This window comes from Loxodonta africana, chromosome 13 (assembly GCF_030014295.1).
Source record: "Loxodonta africana isolate mLoxAfr1 chromosome 13, mLoxAfr1.hap2, whole genome shotgun sequence".
NCBI lineage: Eukaryota > Metazoa > Chordata > Mammalia > Proboscidea > Elephantidae > Loxodonta > Loxodonta africana.
In genome coordinates this window covers 69,637,480-69,658,778 of record NC_087354.1, presented here as the reverse complement: position 1 = coordinate 69,658,778, position 21,299 = coordinate 69,637,480, and the positions used below count along the sequence as shown (strand labels likewise).

The 21,299-nt window shown below is 47.7% G+C and overlaps 1 protein-coding gene across 5 annotated transcripts in view; it reads right to left on the bottom strand.

The window, feature by feature from the left end:
- Positions 1 to 7,075: 7,075 nt before the first annotated feature.
- The window catches only part of ARHGAP10 (Rho GTPase activating protein 10), a 366,346-nt gene continuing 352,122 nt past the window's right edge, over positions 7,076 to 21,299 (bottom strand). For all 5 annotated transcript variants that reach the window (XM_023557138.2, XM_003417542.4, XM_023557137.2 and 2 more), the window contains 3 exons: positions 19,602 to 19,754; positions 18,383 to 18,474; positions 7,076 to 7,907 (listed from right to left, as the gene is read on the bottom strand). In XM_023557138.2, coding sequence (XP_023412906.1) covers positions 7,819 to 7,907; positions 18,383 to 18,474; positions 19,602 to 19,754 — 334 coding nt within the window. In that variant the 3' untranslated portion in view covers positions 7,076 to 7,818. The remainder of the gene's footprint in view (positions 7,908 to 18,382; positions 18,475 to 19,601; positions 19,755 to 21,299) is intronic.

Below are 21,299 nucleotides of genomic sequence, written 5' to 3'. Positions count from 1 at the left end.
GAGCAGTAAGCAATTATCAGCTCACTTAAAAATAGAAAACATCTATTTACCACAAGATAAATTCAAGTAAAATTTTCATGTGTCATTTAATTGGTGATTGTTCAGATTACTTGCTTTCAGAAACTATTGGACAGTTAAATTCAGCTTTGCCTTTGTGCAATAGATATACAGAACACAGCACAGCCATTAAACACAGCAGAGGAAAACACAATTCTAATTTTAAAAACTTTGAAGTTGTACACGCAAATTTGTAAAACACCCACTATCAACAAAAGTGATTTTATACTTAAAAATTTAAGAAATTTGACCTATTAAAGAGGAGGGCTTTTCACAGTCCCTATTTAATTTTAAACAAAAGCTACCGAGGCTGGCCAGTGGTCCCTACCAATGAGCCTGCTTGCTTAAAGTGGGTGCCCTTTCTGAACAGGGAAGTCTCATTCTTTGGCCAGGGGTATTACTCTGACTTTAAGAATTCCTAAAAGTGATGTCAGGCCCCAAAACCCAGCTGCACACTTAGGAATCGTTAGCTAAGAATAAAGTCTCCGTCATTGAGACAGCCAGCCACTGCATGTCATAAACAGTAAAAATTATGCATAATGATGCATATATAATTAGGGGTTTGTTTGCTTCTGTGTGTTGCATGTGCCTCAAGCAAATAGAAAACATTGTCCCTTTATGTTAAAGTCAACTATAACATACTTTTTGATAAACTGTGCAAGCATACACAGATTAAAATGACTTGATCTCAAGTATTTGTAGCACTTGAATTTCAAGTCATCCAATTGCTAGTGCAGCAGTTTTCTCGGAAATAAAATAGTGGCTTCCCACACAACACTGGGTACGAGAAGGTTCAAACGCTGTCTTACCTCTCAGCGTGGGCTATGTCCAGAGCAAAGTGGATGACAGGGCAGGGTAGGAGGCAGTTAGCTACTGCTGCATAACAAACCACCCCCAAATTAATAAACAGCCCACCATATACTATTTCTCACAAGTCATCTGGAGGGTTCTGCTGATCCAGCCAGGCTTGGCTGAGTTGGGCTGGTTCACGTGTCTGCGGTCAGCCAGCAGCTGTCTGGTCTAACATAGCTGTGTTCCCCATGGCCCTCAACCTCCAGTAGGCTAGCCTGGGTTTATCTTCATGGCAGAAGCAGGGTCTAAGAAAGACAGCAAGAAGGCATAGCACTTTTTCAAGCCTCTGTCTGACTGCATCAAGTTTACTCCTGTCCCATTGGCCAAAGCAATTTACAAGGCCAAGCCAGAGGCGTTGTGGGAGGGCTCTACAAAAGGGCTGAGATTCAGAGAGGGTGAAAGACTGGCATCATTGACTCAATCTACCACTAGCAGTTACTCATAATTTTTGTAGGATTTGGGTTGTCAACACAGTGGTTTCCAAGTTCCATGGCCTAAAAAAAATCGTCTCTGAGGCTCTTCATGCCCTGGGCCAGCCTGGGTCAGGGACCGTGCCCTGCCCATCCCGAGTTGCTCCCTCCACAACGTTTCCACAGCTGGTAAACCCTCCAAGGTGGGAGAAATGTAGACGCCAGCCCGTGGCCCCGAGCCTCCCAAAAGAATCCTATGTGCTCACTGCCAAGTTCAAAGTGCAGGTCTCTCCCTGGGAAAAAACAGAAGTTGGCTTTCCAATCAAATTGGTCTTCTGATAGGACAAACCAAAAAACCAAACCCATTGCCATTGAGTCGATCCCACTTCATAGCAACCCTATAGGACCAAGTAGAGCTGCCCCATAGGGTTTCCAAAAAGCAGCTAGTAGATTTGAGGTGCCACCCTTTTGGTTAGCAGCCAAACGCTTAACCACTGTGCCAAAAGGGCTCCTCTGATAGGATAATATCCTCTAATGTATGTTTCTAACCAGTAGATTGAGATATTTTTAGCTAGACATTAAAGCATTAGGGGAATAAGTTCAGTTAAACGCAAACGTAGTAGCAATAAATTAATGTCCAGGCCAGTCAAGGAAAAACGGCATTGACAAGCACCTAAGATGCTTGCAGGAGCTAGAAGCAGGAAAGCTGTTTGAAGACATTGTCCAGGAATAATGTCCTCAGGGAGGAGAGAGGAAGGAAAGTCAGTAGCTCAGGAGGACTCAAGAAGTCACGGAAGACACCTGACTGATGGAGTGACCAGGACTGTTGGAGGCTTTGAGAGACTTGAGGGGAGAACTAGTGAGAAGATGAGAAGGGGCTCAGCCTTAAGGTGAGTGAGGATCAAAGACAAGGCCAAGGTTAAGGAAGCAGAGAGTGCCCTTGGGAAGGAGGAGAAAGGCAGAAGGCAAGCACAGGAAAGACACTGGAGGGAAGCAGGGAGTGGCGAAGAGATGGGAAAGGTGACAGAGACAAGCCCCCCAACTCCAACACCCTGTTCGCCTCTCTTCCTCCCAGCACCTCAAGCTTATAAACTCTTCTCAGGTTTGGAGTCCCTGGATGGTGCAAATAGTTAGGATGCTCAGCTACTAACCAAAAGGTTGGAGGTTTGAGTCCACCCAGAGGCACCTTGGAAGAAAGGCTTGATCATCTACTTCCAAAAAACGACCATTGAAAACCCTACAGAGCACATTTCTACTCTGACGTACATGGGTTTGTCATGAGTCAGAACTGACTCAACAGCAACTGGTTTTGGGGTGTCTAAGGTTTAGGTGAGTCAATGGTGGTTCAGTGGTAGAATTCTCAGCTTCCATGTGGGAGACCCAGGTTCAATTCCCAGATGATGCACCTTATATGCAGCCACCAACTATTTATCAATAAAGGCTTGAGTGTTGCTATGATGCTGAACAGGTTTCAGCAGAGCTTCTAGACAGAGCAGGAAGAAAGGCCTGGCAATCTATTTCCAAAAATCAGCCAATGAAACCCCTCTAGATCACAACGGGTCCATTGTGCACGGGTCATTATGTGTCAGGGCTGACTCCACAACGGCTAAGACCAACAGCAAGGTTCAGGTTGTGCCCCCCGCAACTCCTGAGGTGCTCTGCTCTGCAGAGTTCTAAGTTCAGCGCCTTTCTAAGAGAGCCACATGCATTATCATCACATAGTCACACAACCCAATGTGGTGGGTGCTACTGTATCCATTTCACAGAAGAAGCAAACTGAGCATAAAGAGGTCAAGTTACTTGCCCAAGTTCATCGAGGTAGAAAATAATGAAAATAGAGTTTCCAAACAGGTTGCTTTTCACTCAAAGCGTGCACTTTTAGCCGTTATCCTCTACTAGCCTCCAGAGGCAAGGTGGTGCCGTGGCAAGAGCATGTGACTTGCTTATTGAACCAAAGTTCTGTACTCCTGGGAGCCTCTATCTTCTCATCTCTAAAATGAGGATGATGTCTCCTGCGTTATAAGCTCCCTGTAAGGAAAGAATCAGTACAATCTCTGGCACAGACTGCTTGTTGCTTTCCCCACACCTAGCTGCAGGTGCTTCTTCCACTGCAAAGGGAGGGGGTGGCCTGTAGCCTCCACAAGCCAGTTGGCTGTGTGCTCGCCTGTGTCTCCTCTCCAGGCACAGAGGCCCCAGGGCAGGCCCTGCGGGTGACCCCATCAGATGAAGCCCACAGCCCCACTGCCAGTGTAGAGTCTGAGGCTCCTCCTTCGCCCAAAGCAAGCGCCTTACCCCTGAACACACCGGACTGCAGCCCTGGTCCAAGCAGCTGCAGCTGGTGCTCTGAGAGCCGAGTGCGATGGGGCCAAGGGGCTGCCTACTGCGCGGGCCTGTCTCAGCAGATTCTCAGGGAACCAGCCACACCCATCTCGCAAAAACACAGCAAAAATACACCCCAATCCACCAGTGTAAGAAAATACCTCTCGATCCCATTACTAGGTATGTTTGGGGCCATGCTATGAGGCCTTGGCAAGCCGGCTGCACTAATGCTCCTCGGTCAGTTTCTCAGGAGACGCCCCTGGCACCCCTCAGTCACCACTCTGTTTCTCCCCACATGACCACAGGAGGGGTATCTAGCTCTTGGAGCTGTTGGAGCCCTTGCAACCAGCACTGTTTGGGGGCTTCACTATGTCACATTGTCACCCTCTGGAACTCAGATGGCCCAGACAGCAAAGATGCAAGCCACAATCAGCGCAGTAATAATAACTGCAGTTTCCATTAACCCAGCACGTCATACAGTAAAACTTGCGAATGCCGGAACCTGTATGAGGCAGAAACCTGTCAGAGAAGGAAAACGCAATTATTTTCCACTAAAATGAGTGATAGAAAAGTGGTAAGACTATATGTACTCTGCCAAAGGTGGAAAACTTGTGAGACCTGGAAAAACAAGGCAGTCCCAGCAGTTCTGGCTCTCACAGATCTCACTGTATGTACCGAACCCGTTGCCATCGAGTCAGTTCCGACTTGTACCGTCCCTATCAGACAGAGTAGAACTGCCCCTTGGGTCTCCAAGGAGCAGCTCCTTGGATTCAAACTGCCGATCTTTTGGTAAGCAGCCGAGCTCTTAACCACTGTGCCAGCAGGCACATTACATAGTTCAACCAAAACCCTCTGGGTGTTATTTCTTTTTTATGAGGCAGGCACGGAATCACGGAGACTATTTAACTTGCCCAAGGTTAGACAGCTAGCCAGGTTAGTAGTGATTTCCTTGATCAAATGGTGGTAATAGCACTTTGGGGGTAACGGCAGTTTGTGTGTGCCGCACTGTGAATGATGGAAATCTTCCTGAAGCAAGCAAATCAAGCCCTGCTGCGATGAGTCTTATTTTTAATGCCCCACAGGGGTGCGCCAATTAGGAATACCTCCAGTAAGTCCAGTAAGTGGTGGAATTCCTGCTTTCCAAGCGTGAGACCCAGGTTTGATTCTGGCTAATGCAACTTATATGCACCCACCACCCATCTGTCAGTGGGGGCTTACATATTGCTATGACATTGAACAAGTTTCAGCAGAACTTCCAGACTAAGAGTAGGAAAAAAAGCCTGGTGACCTATTTCTGAAAATCAGGCAACAAAAACCCTGTGGATCGCAACAGTCCAATCCTGTTGTGCATGGGGTCTTCACGAGTTGGGGGCCACTCTGAATAGGGCAGCTAACAACTACAGCCTGTTAGGCACTCCGAGGGCTAACCAGAGCCCTCTATGACTGCCCAAAAGTTTGCATTTTCTTGCAGAGTGCTTTCTGAAAGTGGAGTACACCAGTAACCCCTACTCACACGCCAAGTTTCCTGTCTGTATCCCTAAGCCCTGGGTGTGGGCTGGAAAGGACAGCTCAGAAAACAGGACCCCCAACATTTTACCACCCCCACCCCAGGGCTGGCTGACTCACAGGCCCTGCCCACCCTTTGCCTGGGGGTCGCTCTTGCAGAGTGGCCCCGGGCTCCTTGGCAATTGCAGTACTCTCCCTTTTAAATACAAAAGTGCCGTATTTAAAAAATAAGTTGCACTGAATTTGTCTTTATTTTTATTTACAATATGGACATCTTTCAACAGGCACACTGCACACATATGACCCCAAATGTGATACCTTCGTATGGTCCTGGACAGGTGACTTCAGACCTGATAACCAACAAGCTCTTGACTCTACTTATCTGGGGGAAAGGCAACAGAAACTTCCTTTTGACCAATTCTGTTTTTTAACTGTGTTTTAGGTGAAAGTTTACAGCACAAATTAGCTTTTCATTCAAAAATTTTATACACAAATTTTTTTATGACATTAGTTGCAATCCTCCCAATATATCAGCACTCTCCTCCTTTCTCTTTCCACCCTGGGTGTCCCATCTCCGTTCATCCACTTTTGACCAATTCTTAAAGAGACATCTGGCAGGCCAGGAACCCTCATAGGGATGGGAGACACGTCAAGCCTCCAGCGCTGCCTCTGGGGCTGATGTGGGGGTGAGGCCACGAAAACATGAGCCCCACGTACAAGGACTAAGATCAGGGGGCAAAGGAGAAATCCCCCCATTACGGATTGAATTGTATCTCCCCAAAAATATGTGTTGGAGCCCTGGTGGCAGAGTGGTTAAGAGCTCAGCTGCTAACCAAAAGGTTGGCAGTTCAAATCTACCAGCAGCAATTTGGGGTTCTACTCTGTCCTATAGTCTACTCTCTCCTATAGGGTGCTTATGAGTTGGAATCGACTCCACGGCCCATAACAACAACAAAAAATGTGTGTTGGAATCCTAACTCCTATACCTGTAGATGTGATCCCATGTGGGAATAGGGTTTTCTTTGTTACGTTAATGAGGTCATATCAGTGTAGGGCGTGTTTTAAACCTAATCACTTCTGAGTGATGTAAACAGCAGCCTGGACACAGAGAAAAGGAGCACAAACAGAGGGAAGGTAGATGCCATGGGGCGATCACCAAGGAACTGAGGAAGCTGAGACAGGGATCTTCCCCCAGAGCCGACAGAGAGAGGGACTTCCTGTAGAGCGGGGTCCCTGAATTCAGACTTAGAGCCTCCTGAACTGTGAGGCTGTAAATCCACCCACTTGGCATATTTGTTACAGCAGCACTAGGAAACTAAGATACCCCCCTCTCCCCAACAGTTTGGTTTTGCCTGAGCCTGGGAGGTGGAGGCAGAGGAGGGTGAAGAAGCTTAGAGTTGGCTGCCCATGCTGGGCGGGCCCTGAGGGAGCCTGGCTGCAGCCCTCAGCCTCAGCATGGGCGCATGCAGGGCCATGGGTAGGGACACCACCCAGGGACTGAAGCTGAGCTGCCAGTGTCTGACCTACCCCAGCCCTGCAGCCCAGCTTAATCCCGTAGAGAGATTAGCACTGAGGCCTAGAGAACAAAGGGAGGGTTGGGGCGTGGGGAGCAAGTAGTACAATGAAGCTAGTCATGAGAGCTGGCCACCACAGGGTTCATGCAGTTTATGTACAAACTACCAGCGGCTAGGGCTGCAGGTCACCCAGGCCACCGTGGGAAAGGCCAGGGCCCTCCAGAATTTTCACACATCAGAGGGGCCCGCTGCTCCCAGGAACATGCCTGCTGAGAATAAGCAAGGCTCCCAGTTAGCAGTGTCTCGGGAGGTGCCAACGTCACAGGAGAATGTATTTCCATCAAGGGGCTGCCTGATCATAAAACATTACAGGGGTAATGAATTCCCTGTCCTCTTCCCCACACCATGACAGACAAATCAAGTAGTAAATTACATTTTATTTCATTTACAGAGACCTTGGGGCAAAGAGGTGGTGTTTGGAAAACAGCACACAGGTGGGAAGCACCAACGAGAAGCCTGTTATAAATATGCCAGTGTGCGCTTTCTAGGTGGAGTGAGCAGGGCCCAGGGAGGAGGGTGCCCTCCGGAGCAGGCAAGAAAAGCGCATCCCTATCCCTGCTTCTCTCTGGTTTATTACTCGACCCCCTGCCCCCAGCAACAGCCCCTCTAGACAAAGCCCCGGCCACACCACGGTGACCAGAGCCCAGAGCGCGCCCTGGAAAGAAAACACTGCCAGTAAATACAGTTCCCTTTAAAATCTCAGCAGCAGGTGTGTGGGAGAGAGTGGAGGGGGAGGCTCCTTCTCTAGCCTGGTGGTGTGATGGCCAGAGGGGAAGGGGGTCAGCGGTATGCCCCCCTCCTCATCCTGCAGGCTGGGTAACTAAAAACCAGCAGTCCTGATGCCTGGCAAATGAAAAGTCCACTCCATTGATCCTTCCAGTCTTCTCCCACTCTGCACGGTTCTGTTCGGTACCTTCCACACCCTCCCCACACGTGTTCCGGCCCCACCGCCCCACCCCTGGAGTTCGAATCTGTGATCTGAAATTCCTGCGTGGCCAGGTAGGAGGTGGATGTGGGTGCCGTCTATGAGGAGGAAGGCAGTTGTTGCCCTAGGCAGATCCTCGGGTCCCAGGGTCAGCGCAGGCCCACGAGGCCAAGAGCTACAGCAGCTTGACATAGTTCTGTGGAATCAGCCCCCTCTTGCCGTTCAGAGTGCCCTCTAGCCAGCCAGGTTCCCTTGAGGTTTGTACTGAAAAAGAAGAGAAATCACATTTTATCAAGATGCTTCCAAGTTCTTGCTGCCTGGGCATTCAATGTCCCGCTGTGAGTCTTAAGGTAGAGAAAGGGGGTCATTTGTGGGGTGTCCAGCCCCCAGGGCCTGCACAGGGTTCTTCACAGGATTTGCCCCCTTCGACACCACATTCCTCATCTATCTTTCTGAAGCAGCCTCCTAACTGGTTGCCCAGCATTTAGCCCAGCCCCTTCCGATCCACCCTGCACAAAGGAGCTCAGTGAACTTTCCAGCTGATCATATCATTCCCTGCTTAAGCCCCATTGCCTATAGGATCAAACCCAAGCTTTCTATTGGCCTGGTGTCCGGCCCTGGGCCCCTGGCCCTGCCTGCCTCTCAGCAGCCCTGCTCATGCTCCCACTCCCACTGAGATAATCCCAACTTACAGCAGCCCAGAGTACAGCTGCCCCATAGGGTTTCCAAGGCTGAAATCTTTACAGAAGCAGACTGCCACATCTTTCTCCTGCGGAGTAGCTGGTGGGCCTGAACCGCCAACCTTGGTGGTTAGCAGCCAAGTGCTTAACTGCGCTTAACTGTGCCACTAGGGCTCCCTTACACCCCCACTAGCGCATCCGCAGTGACTCAGCCAGAGTCCCCCACCCAGAGTCCCTCTTGGCCTTTGGACAGGTAGTGCCTTCTGCCTGGGATGCCTTTGCCCTCTTCTTCACAGGTAATTCTTCACCTTTGAGAACCATTTTGATGCTTCCTCTATGGGAAGTCTTCCTTGACTCTTTTCAGCACCTATCAACCCTCATAGGAACTGTTGCAGCACAAGTGTGTGTGTGTGTGTGTGTGTGTGTGTGTGAAAGAGCGAGCGAGCGAGAGAGACGCTGAGACACTTTCCCCTCTCTGCTGGATGCAGTGCTCCTGAGGGCAGGGCCCAGACCTGACATATTAGGCACAGTGTCAGGCACCCTGCAGGTTGTCCATCAATATCTACTGGTAGATAAGAGGAATGGATAAGAGAATGACGGCAGGCTGGACAGCAAAGGGTACAGGGTTTAAGCACTCAAACTAGGGTTGGGAGATCAAACAGAGAAGCATACTAACCCCCAGCTGTGGGCAGGCCAGGCCCCTGGTCACAGAAGGGAGCAGAGGGCAGTCATGTACATAAAGGAAGTGGGTGGTGTGGTTTGGGCCCAGAAGACCAACTCAGGAGCTGGCCCTGAAATGCAGCTTAGAGCAGTGTTTTCCAAACATTTTCTGGTTACCACCCATAGTGAGAAATAGTTCATATCACAAACCAAGTACGCACCTCCCCCAACAAGCATAACAAGCAAAAGTTTCGTGAAACTTTCCTTACCCTCACTATGTACAATGCACCCTTTTTTTTATTCCATCGTTTTTTAATGCTGATTGTAACTCTGCAAATTGAGCTCATGACCCACTAATATGTAGCCACCCACAGTTTGGAAAACACCAAGGGTCCATTTCTAATTGTCCTTTTCAACAAGACCACCATTCATTCTTCCCTCCCCTGGATAAAGCAAGTATACATTCAGGCTGTCTGCACTGCCTCAGTCTTCTGTTCTTTCCTTAGGTTCAACAAACCCAGTCTTCGAGGCTCCCCACTGACTCTCTTCTCCCAGTTTATGCCTGGACGAGCCTACTCATCCCTCACACATCAGCTGAAGCAGCCCTGCCCTCTGGGACTCTTCCCGAGGCCCCAGACCAGGTCAGGGTGCCAGTTACACACCCTGCATATTACTGCCAAAGCACTTAGTCCAGCAGGTGTGTGTGTGTGTGTGACTGACAGAGAGAAACAGACACAAACAGTGAGACACCCTCATTGAGTCTAGACTGTCACATGAGAGCAAGGACCTTGTAATCTCCAGCACCTAGCAGCACACCTGACACGTAATAGTTTATCTAATGAATGAATAAAGGAATGCCTCAGAAATGTGCCCTAGAGGTGATCTAGCAGCAAACTGCTTTCCTTCAGCCCTCACTGACCTTTATTCTGACATTGTTCTTCAGGGCAGGATTTTTGAAAGTTTCTCACGTAACCCAAACTGCCCAAGCTGGCAGTGCCACCAGAATGCAGTCAATGTCAGTGCAAAAGGATGGATTCTCTGTGAGAGGTGCTGTGGGTCTATGTGACATGGTGGCTCCAAGTGAAAAGGAGCCCAGAGCTCCAGTCAGAGGGCCTGGATGGACTCCTGCTTTGTGCATGGGGGAAATGACTTAACCATCAGGGCCTTGCTCCGTCCCTTTACCTGCAAGACGGGCTGGTTGACACTTAAGAGTGCTGTGAGGAGCAGATAGAGTAGTTTCTGTAAAGCCCTGCGCTTGTGCTGTTTCTTCCTCTCTACACACACATGCACACTCTCATACAAACACTGAGTGGTAGCTATTCATATATCTGATTTCTCACAAAGGGGGGGTAAAGGCCGCTTGGACGTGGGAAACCATGATCAGACCTGAATCTTACACTGCCCTCCCAATCCCCACCAGCAGACCAGAGAGACCAGCCCAGACCCCATTTGCCTCTCTCCCTCCTCAGCCCTCACCCCCCAAAGACAGGGGCCAGTTGGGGGAGAAATAGCCTTGACTTGAGGGGACCAAGGAGACTCCTACAGTATCTGAGGGCCCAGGAGTGGCCAAGGGCCAGCAGTGAGGTGGATGGAGAATAGCGGAATGCAATATACCAACAGCTGGGCTACCAGACCCTGGCTCACCCAGGCATGCAGAAGGTGGCTCAGAGGCTACAGATGAGGCCTGGGGGGTCTTCCCCTTCTGCGCTGAACACAAAAACACACATTCCTTGTACCTCATTATACTTAGTGTTTCAAACTGCTTCCTCTAACAGCAGTTTTGGGAGCTAAGAGAACCCTTCACTTTGGGGAAGATTCTAATGCCAAGAGGCCGTGAATATATTGGAAATGTGGTTGGTTTGGGAGTCTCTGCGATGCTTGCTGGAGTTCCGGCTCCTTAAGGACTGTGTGACCTTGGGTGAGTAACTGAATCTGTCTTAGCCTCAGCATCTTCATTTATAAAAGAGGGTCAACAATTGAGCATTAGAAGTTGTTGCAAAGGTTAAAATAACAATATCTAAGCAGCGGGTACGATGCCAGGCAGACACCATTCCCAGGCTCTAAGGTGGGGAAGTAAACGTATTATTTCAAGAGCAAAAGAACCTATTACCCACCATTCACTCTACCTGTATTACTGAGCATGAATCTGTGTGTCAGGACCTACAATCCCTCTCCCAGCCTCCTTCAGCCAGGCCACCCCCATGGACTGTCCCTTCCACACGCAGCACACCAATCCTCTGCTGTATCTTTCTGGGGCCGTACACTATGCTCAGTAAATGCTCTTTGGAGGTGCGAAAAATAAGGTGTCATAGTTTTATTGCTACTTAAATAACTTTCTCCTTGGAAGATGTGTGGAATATGACAATGTTGTTATAGCAAATACAAATTTAATGAGCACTTAAGCCAATAAAAATAACTCTAAATAACCAACTCCTGATAAAACAAAGCAGTTTAGACTTCCATGGCTGAACTGGGAATTGGTAGAATGGATAATAACTGAAGAGTCATTAAGGTGGAAAGGCGCTGAGTGCTCCTCTGGTTACAGGCTCCCAGCTCATGTCAGGTGCTTGCTGTACCCAGAAGATGAAGATGAAAAGTCACCTGAAGCCAGGAATGGTCTCTGGGACCAGCTATCTCACAAGGTCCAAGAGTCTGTAAGGACTGAACCCGAGCACTACAGGCTCGCAGGATCCCGTTTTTTTAGAACAGACTTTGCTTTTCTAGAGCAACCCCTACCACAGCTAGGGTTACTGCTGACCGTCCACGCACTCAGCGGGCCTGCTCTCACCCTGAGCTCCCAGATGCCTCTAAAGGAGGAAGCCAGGGCGTCAGGTGAGAGAGGGGAGTCGGAGCTGGAGACCCGCATGGCAGTATCTCTCCTCTCACGGGAGAGAAGGGCTTTTATTTACATAATTTTACAAGAAAACTTCAGACACTGGCACTATTTATTTTAACACCTGTCACTTGGGTTTCCAGTATCTGGGTGCTTAACACCTCTGTGGGTCCAACCTCTAGCCATGGTCCAGCAGCTGCCAAGAGCAATGAGGACCCCACTTCCAGAAACTCCGTGCCGCAGATCAAACCAAAACCAAACCAAACCTATTGCCATCGAGTGGATTCCGATTCACAGCAACCATATAGGACAGAGAACTGCCCCATAGGACTTTCAAGGTGTGGCTGGTGAATTCGAACTGCCAACCTTTTGTTTAGCACTTAACCACTACACCACCAAGGTTCATGGGAAAGTGTTGAGACAAAAGCTCACTACAGCTCATTTGTGAGACGATGAGAGAGCTTATGCCTCCATTCACGTTATCACTGCGCCACCCCAGGGAAGAGGCCATGATGGCGGATCGCTGTGCTACTGCCCAGTCTGCTCAGACACTATGCTGGCCAAAGCTGGAGAGAGTGGCCTCTCCACAGAAAGCTGTCTGGGTGCACAGTGGGGGCTGACTGTCCATTTTTCTGGGTAAGAGATGTGATGGCCTCCGTTTCTGCCAATTCCCGTGTGCCCTGTGGACTGTGGTCTCCACGGCTTTCTCAGTCTGGACGCCTGACTCTCCTTCTGCCCCGGAGCCCCAGGCAGCCAGAAGCATGGCCATCCTCATGCTGGGAGAAGAACCACACGAGTAGCAATACCCGGATGGAGTCAGGGACCCTAATTAGCACTGGAGAACAGGAGATGCCTTCCACAGAGGCTCCAAGAGGCAGTGGGAAAGGAAAGGGGGAAGTAAACTAAAGATTCTCCTCGTTCCCCAATGCCAGTCCTGCCACCTGGCCACAACCCACATGTGTTTCTGGTGACAGTCCTGTGGGCTAAGCCCATCTCCACAGAGTGAGGTCGCATTATCTGCCGGTCTGTCCTGTTGTGTGTAAGTCATCAGACAGGGAGACCCCACAGCCATTCGAGGCAGGGCTTTAACTGTACGTGCTCTGAGCAAGCATGTGCTTCTATCTTTTCATAAAGTCTAAGAGACCAACTATGCAGAGAAAACGAAGGAGCAAACACGTACCAAGCATTTCACACCCGAGGCTGTGAAGGCAGCTGTTCATTAGACACTCCCGTGACACTCCAGAACACATAACTATGTGCTGAAGCCACAGACTCTGTCCTGAAGCATGGGCTGGGTCCAATCCCGGGCCTGCCAGTGGGACGCTGTGTGACCTTGAGGAGTCCCACGTCTTCCAGAAACCAAGCAGTATCAGACCCCATGTGATGAGGGTCACCAGTGCTCCCTGTCATTACAATTTAGTGTCCCACAACAACATGGACAAGGAGCTGGCAACTATAACACATCTGTGAGATGCTCCAGAACAGATTCTGAACTCAGGCTTTTCCTTATATATACTGTTTTTTAAACATAATGTAAACAACATATGTGATACATATTTAAATCACTGAAGCCTAATAATAAAATGAATACCTGAAACCTACCACCCAACTTAAGAAATAGAACGTGATCTGTGCGCTTCTCCCCTCACCATCCCCTACCCGCCCGTCCTCACTTCCTCTCCCCACCCTGAGGCTACCATTAAATTGAACGTTTTTTCTTATTCTCTTATCCACTACTCCTTGCCATCTATTAGATTCTGACTTACGGCGTAGAACCATCCACCATAGGGTTTTCAATGGCTGATGTTTCAGGAGTAAATTGCCAGGCCTTTCTTCTGACATGCCTTTGGGTAGACTCGAACCTCCAACCTTTCAGTTAGCAGCCAAGTGGGTTAACCATTAGGACCACCCAGGGACTCCTCTCTCACCCCAGCTATGGTTAAAACACAGTTTTATCATACACGTAGCCCACTGCATTGAGACAATTCCCACTCATGGTGACCCTATATGAAGGAGTTGAACTGCCCCATAGGGCTCCCTAGGCTGTAATCTTTACAGGAGAAGATCGCCAGGTCTTTTCTCCTGCAAAGCCACTGGTGGATCTGAACTGCCAACCTTTTGGTTAGTAGTCAAGTGTTTAACCATTGTACCACCAGGGCCCCTTTGTCTACATGTAGCAAGAACAAAACCTGGAAGGACAGGAATCATCACTGCTGGGTGTTCCAGCTCCTAAGCTCTCCAGCCCTGAGGCCTCTCCAGTGCTGTTGGGCAGTCCAGACAGAAGACCCACTTCCCACTCTGACTGGAGACTCCTATCTGGACAGAAAGCAGCACTGACTGATAATCAATGGAAGGTGTTTCTGGGGTCCCCAGGCCCATAGAAAAGGCAAGGGTCCCTCTGGCAGTCACAGGGGCATAGGGTGTCCTGAGACTTCACTAATACATTCCTCCGTGGGTGGATATGGGAGCTGTTTCCCCAGAACAAGGCTAATCATTAGTGTGTCTACTATAGAATCAAATCTTTGGCCTAGAATTTGAACTCATAAATTAAACCCAGGCCCACACAGTAAGCAAAGAGGAAGGAACAGTTATAGAGCTACATAATTGCTAATGATCCTTTTCCCTTTCACACTCTGAGTTATGGCTTTTCATTGTTGTATATGTTCCAAACCACGTAACCACTGACAATGCGGCCCAAGGGCCACTTTGACCTGAATTTTGTCTTCTCCAAAGGCCCTGAATGCCATAAACCCATTTCCTTTGTTGCCTGGAAGATGTACAAAAAGGGACTGAACTGCAAACAGCATTTCTGGTGCTGGAAGATTCCAGTTGGATGAGTGAACACAGGAAGGATGTCTTGGGCATTTCAGGGATATAAACTATGGCTCGTCCACAGAGAGGTATGTTCCCGGTGTCAGTCCTGTGGCTGAGCTGGAAGCAGTGGCCACTCAGAACACTGTCTATCTGCAGAGAAATGAGGTCGGATGACCTGCTGGTCTGTCCTGCTGTGTGGAAGTCATCAGAAGAGGAGACCCCACAGCCATTTGAGGCAGGGCTTTATTGGACATGTTCTGAGCAAGCACATAGTTCTAGCTTTTTATCAAGTATCTGCTAAGATATTAACTATTCACAGAAGATGAAGGTACAAATGCACTGAGAAAAGAATAAACCCTGTATAAGGGCCTTCAAGGAGTCCCTGGGTGGTAGAGATGGTTAACGTGCTCGGCTGCTAACTGAAAGGTTAGAGGTTCAAGGCTACACAGAGGTGTCTCCAAAGGAAGCCTGGCAATCGACTTCTGAAACATCAGCCATTGAAAACGTGATGGACCACAGTTTTCCTCCGACACACATGAGTCACCATGAGTTGAAGCTGACTAGATGGCAAATGGTTGTGGCTTGAGGGCCTTCGCGTGACTGTGTTCCTTACGAAATGTCCCTAAGAAGTAGCCAGGCTAATGGTGTAGGAATGTACTGCTCTCTGCTTATCTGCACCACCACCAAAGAACCCCAGGGGAGACACGTGCAAGGCAAGGAGCTCATGTGAAATGAGACGCTAACAGACTTGTACAGGGGGACGGTATCAGCACATCTACCCAGCATTTGTGGAGCAGGTGACATTGTAGGAGGGACTAAGGAACCACCGAGACGCTGTGTGCCCCAGGCAGCAGTAGCCCAGACAGAGCTGGAAATCAACGTTACACGGCATCAAATCATAGAGACGTGACTTGGCTCAAAATGTAGCCAGAGCCACAGCATACCATGATGCGCCAGGCATGGCCTCACTGTCAGTAACTTCCTCCACTAAGGTCTATGGCACTGATGCCTAGCTTCTAGTCACCCAAATACTTCCCTGACACATCATCAATCTTGTGGACATCTCTGAAGATCTGGACGAATACAATGATGCATAGAGTACGTCAGGAACTTGGCCAGAGTCACACAGGAAGTGAACAAGCCAAAATCTGAACTCACAAAATAAGTGCAGGGCTTCTAATCCATAGCTAGCACACTATCAATCACTTTCTTCTCCCAAAACACACTGAGATATTGGTATGTGTATGAGGAAATGACTTGCAGGAAAATATATATATTATATATTAAAAAAAAAAAAAACCCAAACCCATTGCTGTCATCAACTGCCCCACAGAGTTTTCAAGGAGTGCCTGGTGGATTTGAACTGCCGACCTTTTGGTTAGCAGCCATAGCACTTAACCACTATGCCACCAGGGTTTCCATATAATATAAGGCTCCTTTGTGTGTGTCTGTGTGTGTCTGTGTGTTACTTTGATTCCTACAAGTCATTTTCAGAGTCACTGGGTGGCACAGATGGGTAAGCACTTGGCAACTAACCAAAAGATTGGTAGTTTGAACCCACCCAAAGACACCTCAGAAGAAAAGCCTGGCAATATGCTTCCAAAAGGTCACAGCCATGAAAACCCTACGGAGAAGTTCTCCTTTGCACACATGGAGTAGCCATGAGCTGGAATCCACTAGCAACTGGTATACAAGTCATTTAGGGCCTTAGGAGTTTGAGAACTTACGTCTTCTGGGTCAGACATTTAATCTCCATTCCCCTCTTATCCTTGCTGGCACAGTCAAATTTGGTTTACATGCTGACCCTCATTCACATGGCTGTGAACCCAGAGGAGGTGTCCCCAGGCCCAGTGTGGTTCTGATTGGTCTAAATCTTTGCCTATGATGGGTTTAGGGTGCACATATAATGCAGTTCTGGTTATTGAGATATAAAGGGAGGAAGACTAGGAAGTGTCTGTAAAGGTTTTCCTGTCCTTTTAAAAAAAAGAGCATATGAATAAGGCACCTCCTTCTGCTAAAGCTGAGTGTGGCCATGATGCCCAGAACTGTGGCAGCTATCTTGTCCCCACCACAGAAACCGGCCACAGGCATATCTGCTGATAACAGTTTAAAAGACAGACAAAAATACTTTGGTCCTTGATGAAAGCCCAGAGAAACTGAATTAACCAATCCTGGAGCTCTTTACCTCTGTGTTGTTGGTGCTGGGTGTTGTTGAGTTGATTCCGACTCATAGTGGCCCCATGTAACAGTGTAGAACTGCCCCACAGGGTTTTCTTGGCTGTAATCTTTATGGAAGCAGATCACCAGGTCTTTCTCTCACAGAGACGCTGAGTTGGTTTGAACTACCAAACTTTTCGTTAGCAACCAAGCATTTCACCATTGCCCCACCAGGTCTCCCTATCTCTACACTCATTATTTTGTGAGACAGTTCATTTGCATGATTGATTTAGCCAGTTGTGTCAGAGTTGTTACTTGCACCCAAAGACATCTTAATAGATACACCTCTGCCAAGGTAAACATCTTGAAAACAATACTACATAAGGGATTTTAAAGAAATCTAATCACACAAAGTATCACATGGATGATGAAAACTCATTATCATTTTTCACATGGGTGGGTTTCAATGCTAACATCTCAGCTTTCCCTCCTGCCGTATGGTGTGCCAAAATGTAACAGGCCTGGAGTAGGGAAGCTGTTTTACCACACTCTCTTTGAAAAACTGTATGTCTCTACATTATGGTGATAGAGGAATGCTCTTCCTTCTATTCCAAGAACAAAATTTCACTACAAAGCGTACTTCTGTTGTACGTGTTTTTGTGTTGTTTTCTGACACATACTACAAATACATAAATGTCTATTCAAAATGGGTCAGTCTGATTTCTAAAAAAACATCATCAGCAAGAGACAAATTACAGACAATACACAACTGTACATTGTGTTGCTATATTTCACACTCTCCCAACTGCTGGCTAATCAACCATTCCACTCCCAAGCATCTAAGGTTTTCACTGCTTCCCCAGAACTTTTTTGGGGAGCTCCACCCACACACAACATCACTGTTTCCACAGCAACCCAATGAATGTTATAATGAGCAAGACTGGGGAGAGAAGAAATCAAGAGGGAAAGAAAAAGACATACACTGACTCATAGAAGAAATTTGTGAACTATCAAGCCAGGCATAACTCCTCAGTGCTGTGTGTGAATATTAAACACTCAAATAAAAATCTACACCCCTGTTTTCATATCCAAAGTCAATACCCACATCTGGAGATTCACACACTGTTCAAATCCGCAAAAATCATGTCAAGCATGCAAAAATGGTAAGGGAATTATAAATAAAAATTTTCTGAGCACAGTACCCTTCTCTGATAACTTGAACTTGGCAAACATGGAGCATTTAGGAGTCTGGGTTGGGAATTCTGGAAGGGGAAAACAAAGGAAGCCAATCAAATGTTTCCTAATTCCAAGTGGCACTAAGCTTCTTTATATTATGGGAGAAAGATGTCTTAAGTGAAGACCTACAATAATAAAAGGGGTTGGAGAACAACAAAGATGTAACTGGGAGAAGTATTTCAGCCATCGAGGCACAGCATTCAGTTCCTTGGAGACAAATGGATCAGCCCTCTCAAAGCCATGCATCTAGGGTGGGACATGTCCCCTGACAACATGACAACCAGAGTCTGCTTGTTCCATGTTGTAGATGTTTGGGGTGACAGAATATATGGTAGCACAAAGTTCCTGCTAACACTTACCATCCTCAAAAACTGCTCCTATTTCAAAAGATAATTCTGAGCTGTGTTCAGCCTCGCATGGATACACCGCTCGAGCCTTCCGATTGGCAATGCTGAAAAGGGAGCAGGAAAGACACCAATCAACGTGTGAAAAATCCAAAGAGAGACCTCAACATTCGTTCCCCACCTCCTTGTTCCCAAATCTCATTTCTATGTCACCAGAGGTGCAACTCCTTCCAGAAAGGAAATTAGCAGGGAAATGAACGTCAGGCAAAGCCTCAGCACTTGATTTTCAAGTAAATGATGGGTATGAAATCCCAAACTTTCTTTAGGGAGCCTCTCTGAGCAGCTTTCACCGAGTCTCTTCACCTAATTCTCCACTAAGCCTGGTGGGATGCCCTTTCCTGTCATTCAGCATTATTAGAACCACAGGGCATGCTGACTTCCTAAGCACTTTGGTTTGTCTATTAGGAAAAGCACTGGTATCTTGAGGCAGAAGGAGCCACACACTAATGGGCTCAGCAATGACACTGACACACATCCCTCTGTGACGGCAATCTGCTTCCCACACCACGCTGGGAGGGGCTTGTTGCTCTTATCTGTATTTTCCTTGTCTCAGTCCCCTCACCCCCATCTCAGAGAGGGACACCAGGCTCCACTTGTCACCCCTTTTCAAAACATCCCATGTGGTCTTGGGGGAAAAGGGCAGAATGGGGTAGGATGGAAACCATGCATGCTTCCAGCCAGATGTGAACCTAAGCAGAAGGAAACATCCCACCTCACTGGAGTAGGAGAAGGCACTGACGGAGAACCTCAGCTTGCAACCCAGGAGGAAGGGTCTGCTAAACCTTTCTTGTGTAGAACCAGCCCATTAACTGGCCACGTTCAATAACATTTCCAGTGCCCTGCCTCCCTCCTTGTGAAACAAAGCATACGCTTTGTAGTCAAATAGAAGACGTTCCTCAGAAATGAGGAGCTTCATAAATGCACAGCCAGCACCAAAAAGACAGAGTAGGTTCCAGCAGTTCTCACGTAAGGCAAGTTTCTCCTGAGAATGTATCTGCCACTGAACTGAGGCACAGTCCTGATAAAAGGCTGTGACTATTGTCTAGAAAATTCAGGAAGCTGGGAAGAACCTGAGTAAGTCTTTTCTAGCAGAGAATATAAGTATCTGCTCAGGTTTATTGAGACCCTTCTGTGATCTCGCACCATATTCCACGTAATACTCCAAAACACATACCTTTCAGGTGGCTTGTCCACTATGGTGGCAGGAGAAGAGAAGGGGAAAGGTGATGACTTTGGTGAAGGAGGTGGAGCAGCTGGGTTGGAGCTCGGTGTGGTTGGAGACTGCGGGTTAAGCCACTGGACCATAGTTGATCGGGTCTGACTTGGGCTAAGGGTGGAAGTTTAAAGGACAGGATTAACACCAAATACACGACATCCCTTTTCTAGATGGCCAGGATGATACCTCACTTGTCTCTCCAGATAATCAGTGGTGACAGAGGCCTCTCCTCATCCTCCCAGGTGCACCCTACAGCCCCAAACTGGAGACATCTTACTATACTTCTCCAAGTTTGTGCAGCAGAAGACCTACTCTTGTCCAACCTACCACAGTATCAGTTCACTAATTAGGAAAATAGAATCTAATTGTTCAAAATGGTTGGTTGGAGTTTTAAAGTGCTCATTTGCCTGCTTACAAAGGAAAGTCAAAAGAATTTGGAGTCAAGCCCATGAATGACAGCTTCCAAAAGATCAACTCGTGGTCTTCTAACATTTAAAGCTCTTACAGCTGATCATATACACGTGGCAACCCAGAAAAATTGCCACTGGGAACCTGGATTTATCTAGAAAGGGCCAGACTAGAAAATCAGAAAGGGAGAAATTAATGAACAACAAATATTTTGTGGTGAACTGAGCATTCCCTAATATTTGCAAATTAAAAAAAAATGATAAAGTGGTCAGTGAACAGACTCCAGACACTTGGAAGGTACTCCAAACATGGACAGCGAGTTCAATCAATATGTGTTGATCTGAACTAAATTATTTTGAAATTACTTCAAAACTGGTAGCTTATGGCTATGGTAGATGCTTACTTTAAAAGCACAATGCAGAAGAAGCTTCTTGTTTTATTCAATTACATTTTCAACGCACCATGTATTGAATGTTGGCTACACCCACACACTTTTCACCTCAAATTCACCCTCTTCCCCTGAAAACCAGTCTCCACGAGGAGCTTTCTCATCTGTCAACATTCCTGAGCATTATCTTTGATTCTTCCTTCTTTCCACGATAGTAGAACTAATACCGAGTTCTGTCCATGCTTCCTTCCAAATGACTCCAAGGCTGCTCCATTCTATAACTTTACATCATAACAGAATGTTCCATTCTCTTAGTTTCATTACCAATATGGTTTCCTGGCTAACCCCCAATCCTACTCCAACATGTCCAGCTCACCTCTGCCAGACTCAGACTCAGCCACCTAAGACCCAACTTAGCCAATCTGCCTCCCCGCAACAAGGGTACTCATTCCCTCCAGTGGTATCCATTGCTCAGTAGCCAAACTGCTCGACTGGCGGCTCTGCTTCCCTGGGTGTGCCACGCTCTGCCTCATGATTCTCCTCTCCTCTCAGGCTCTCCCACCTCCTCTGCCTATTCTAATATTTCCCTTCCTCTGATCAGCTCCAGTCCTGCCTTCCCAGTACGCCTTCTTTGGCCCCTCTAGCTCATAGACCTTCTCTGAACACCCATTACATCAAAAAACATCTGGGCAAATTGGCATTAGCTGTTTTCTGATGTTTCTCTTGCCTTGAACATAAGCCCTGTGGGGGCTAAATCAGGGCTTTTACATTCTGTAGACCTCCCAAAGCCAGGCACAGCGCTAGATGTGAAGCCTTCAACCAACGTCTGAGCAAACAATAGAAAAGTTCTAAAACAACAA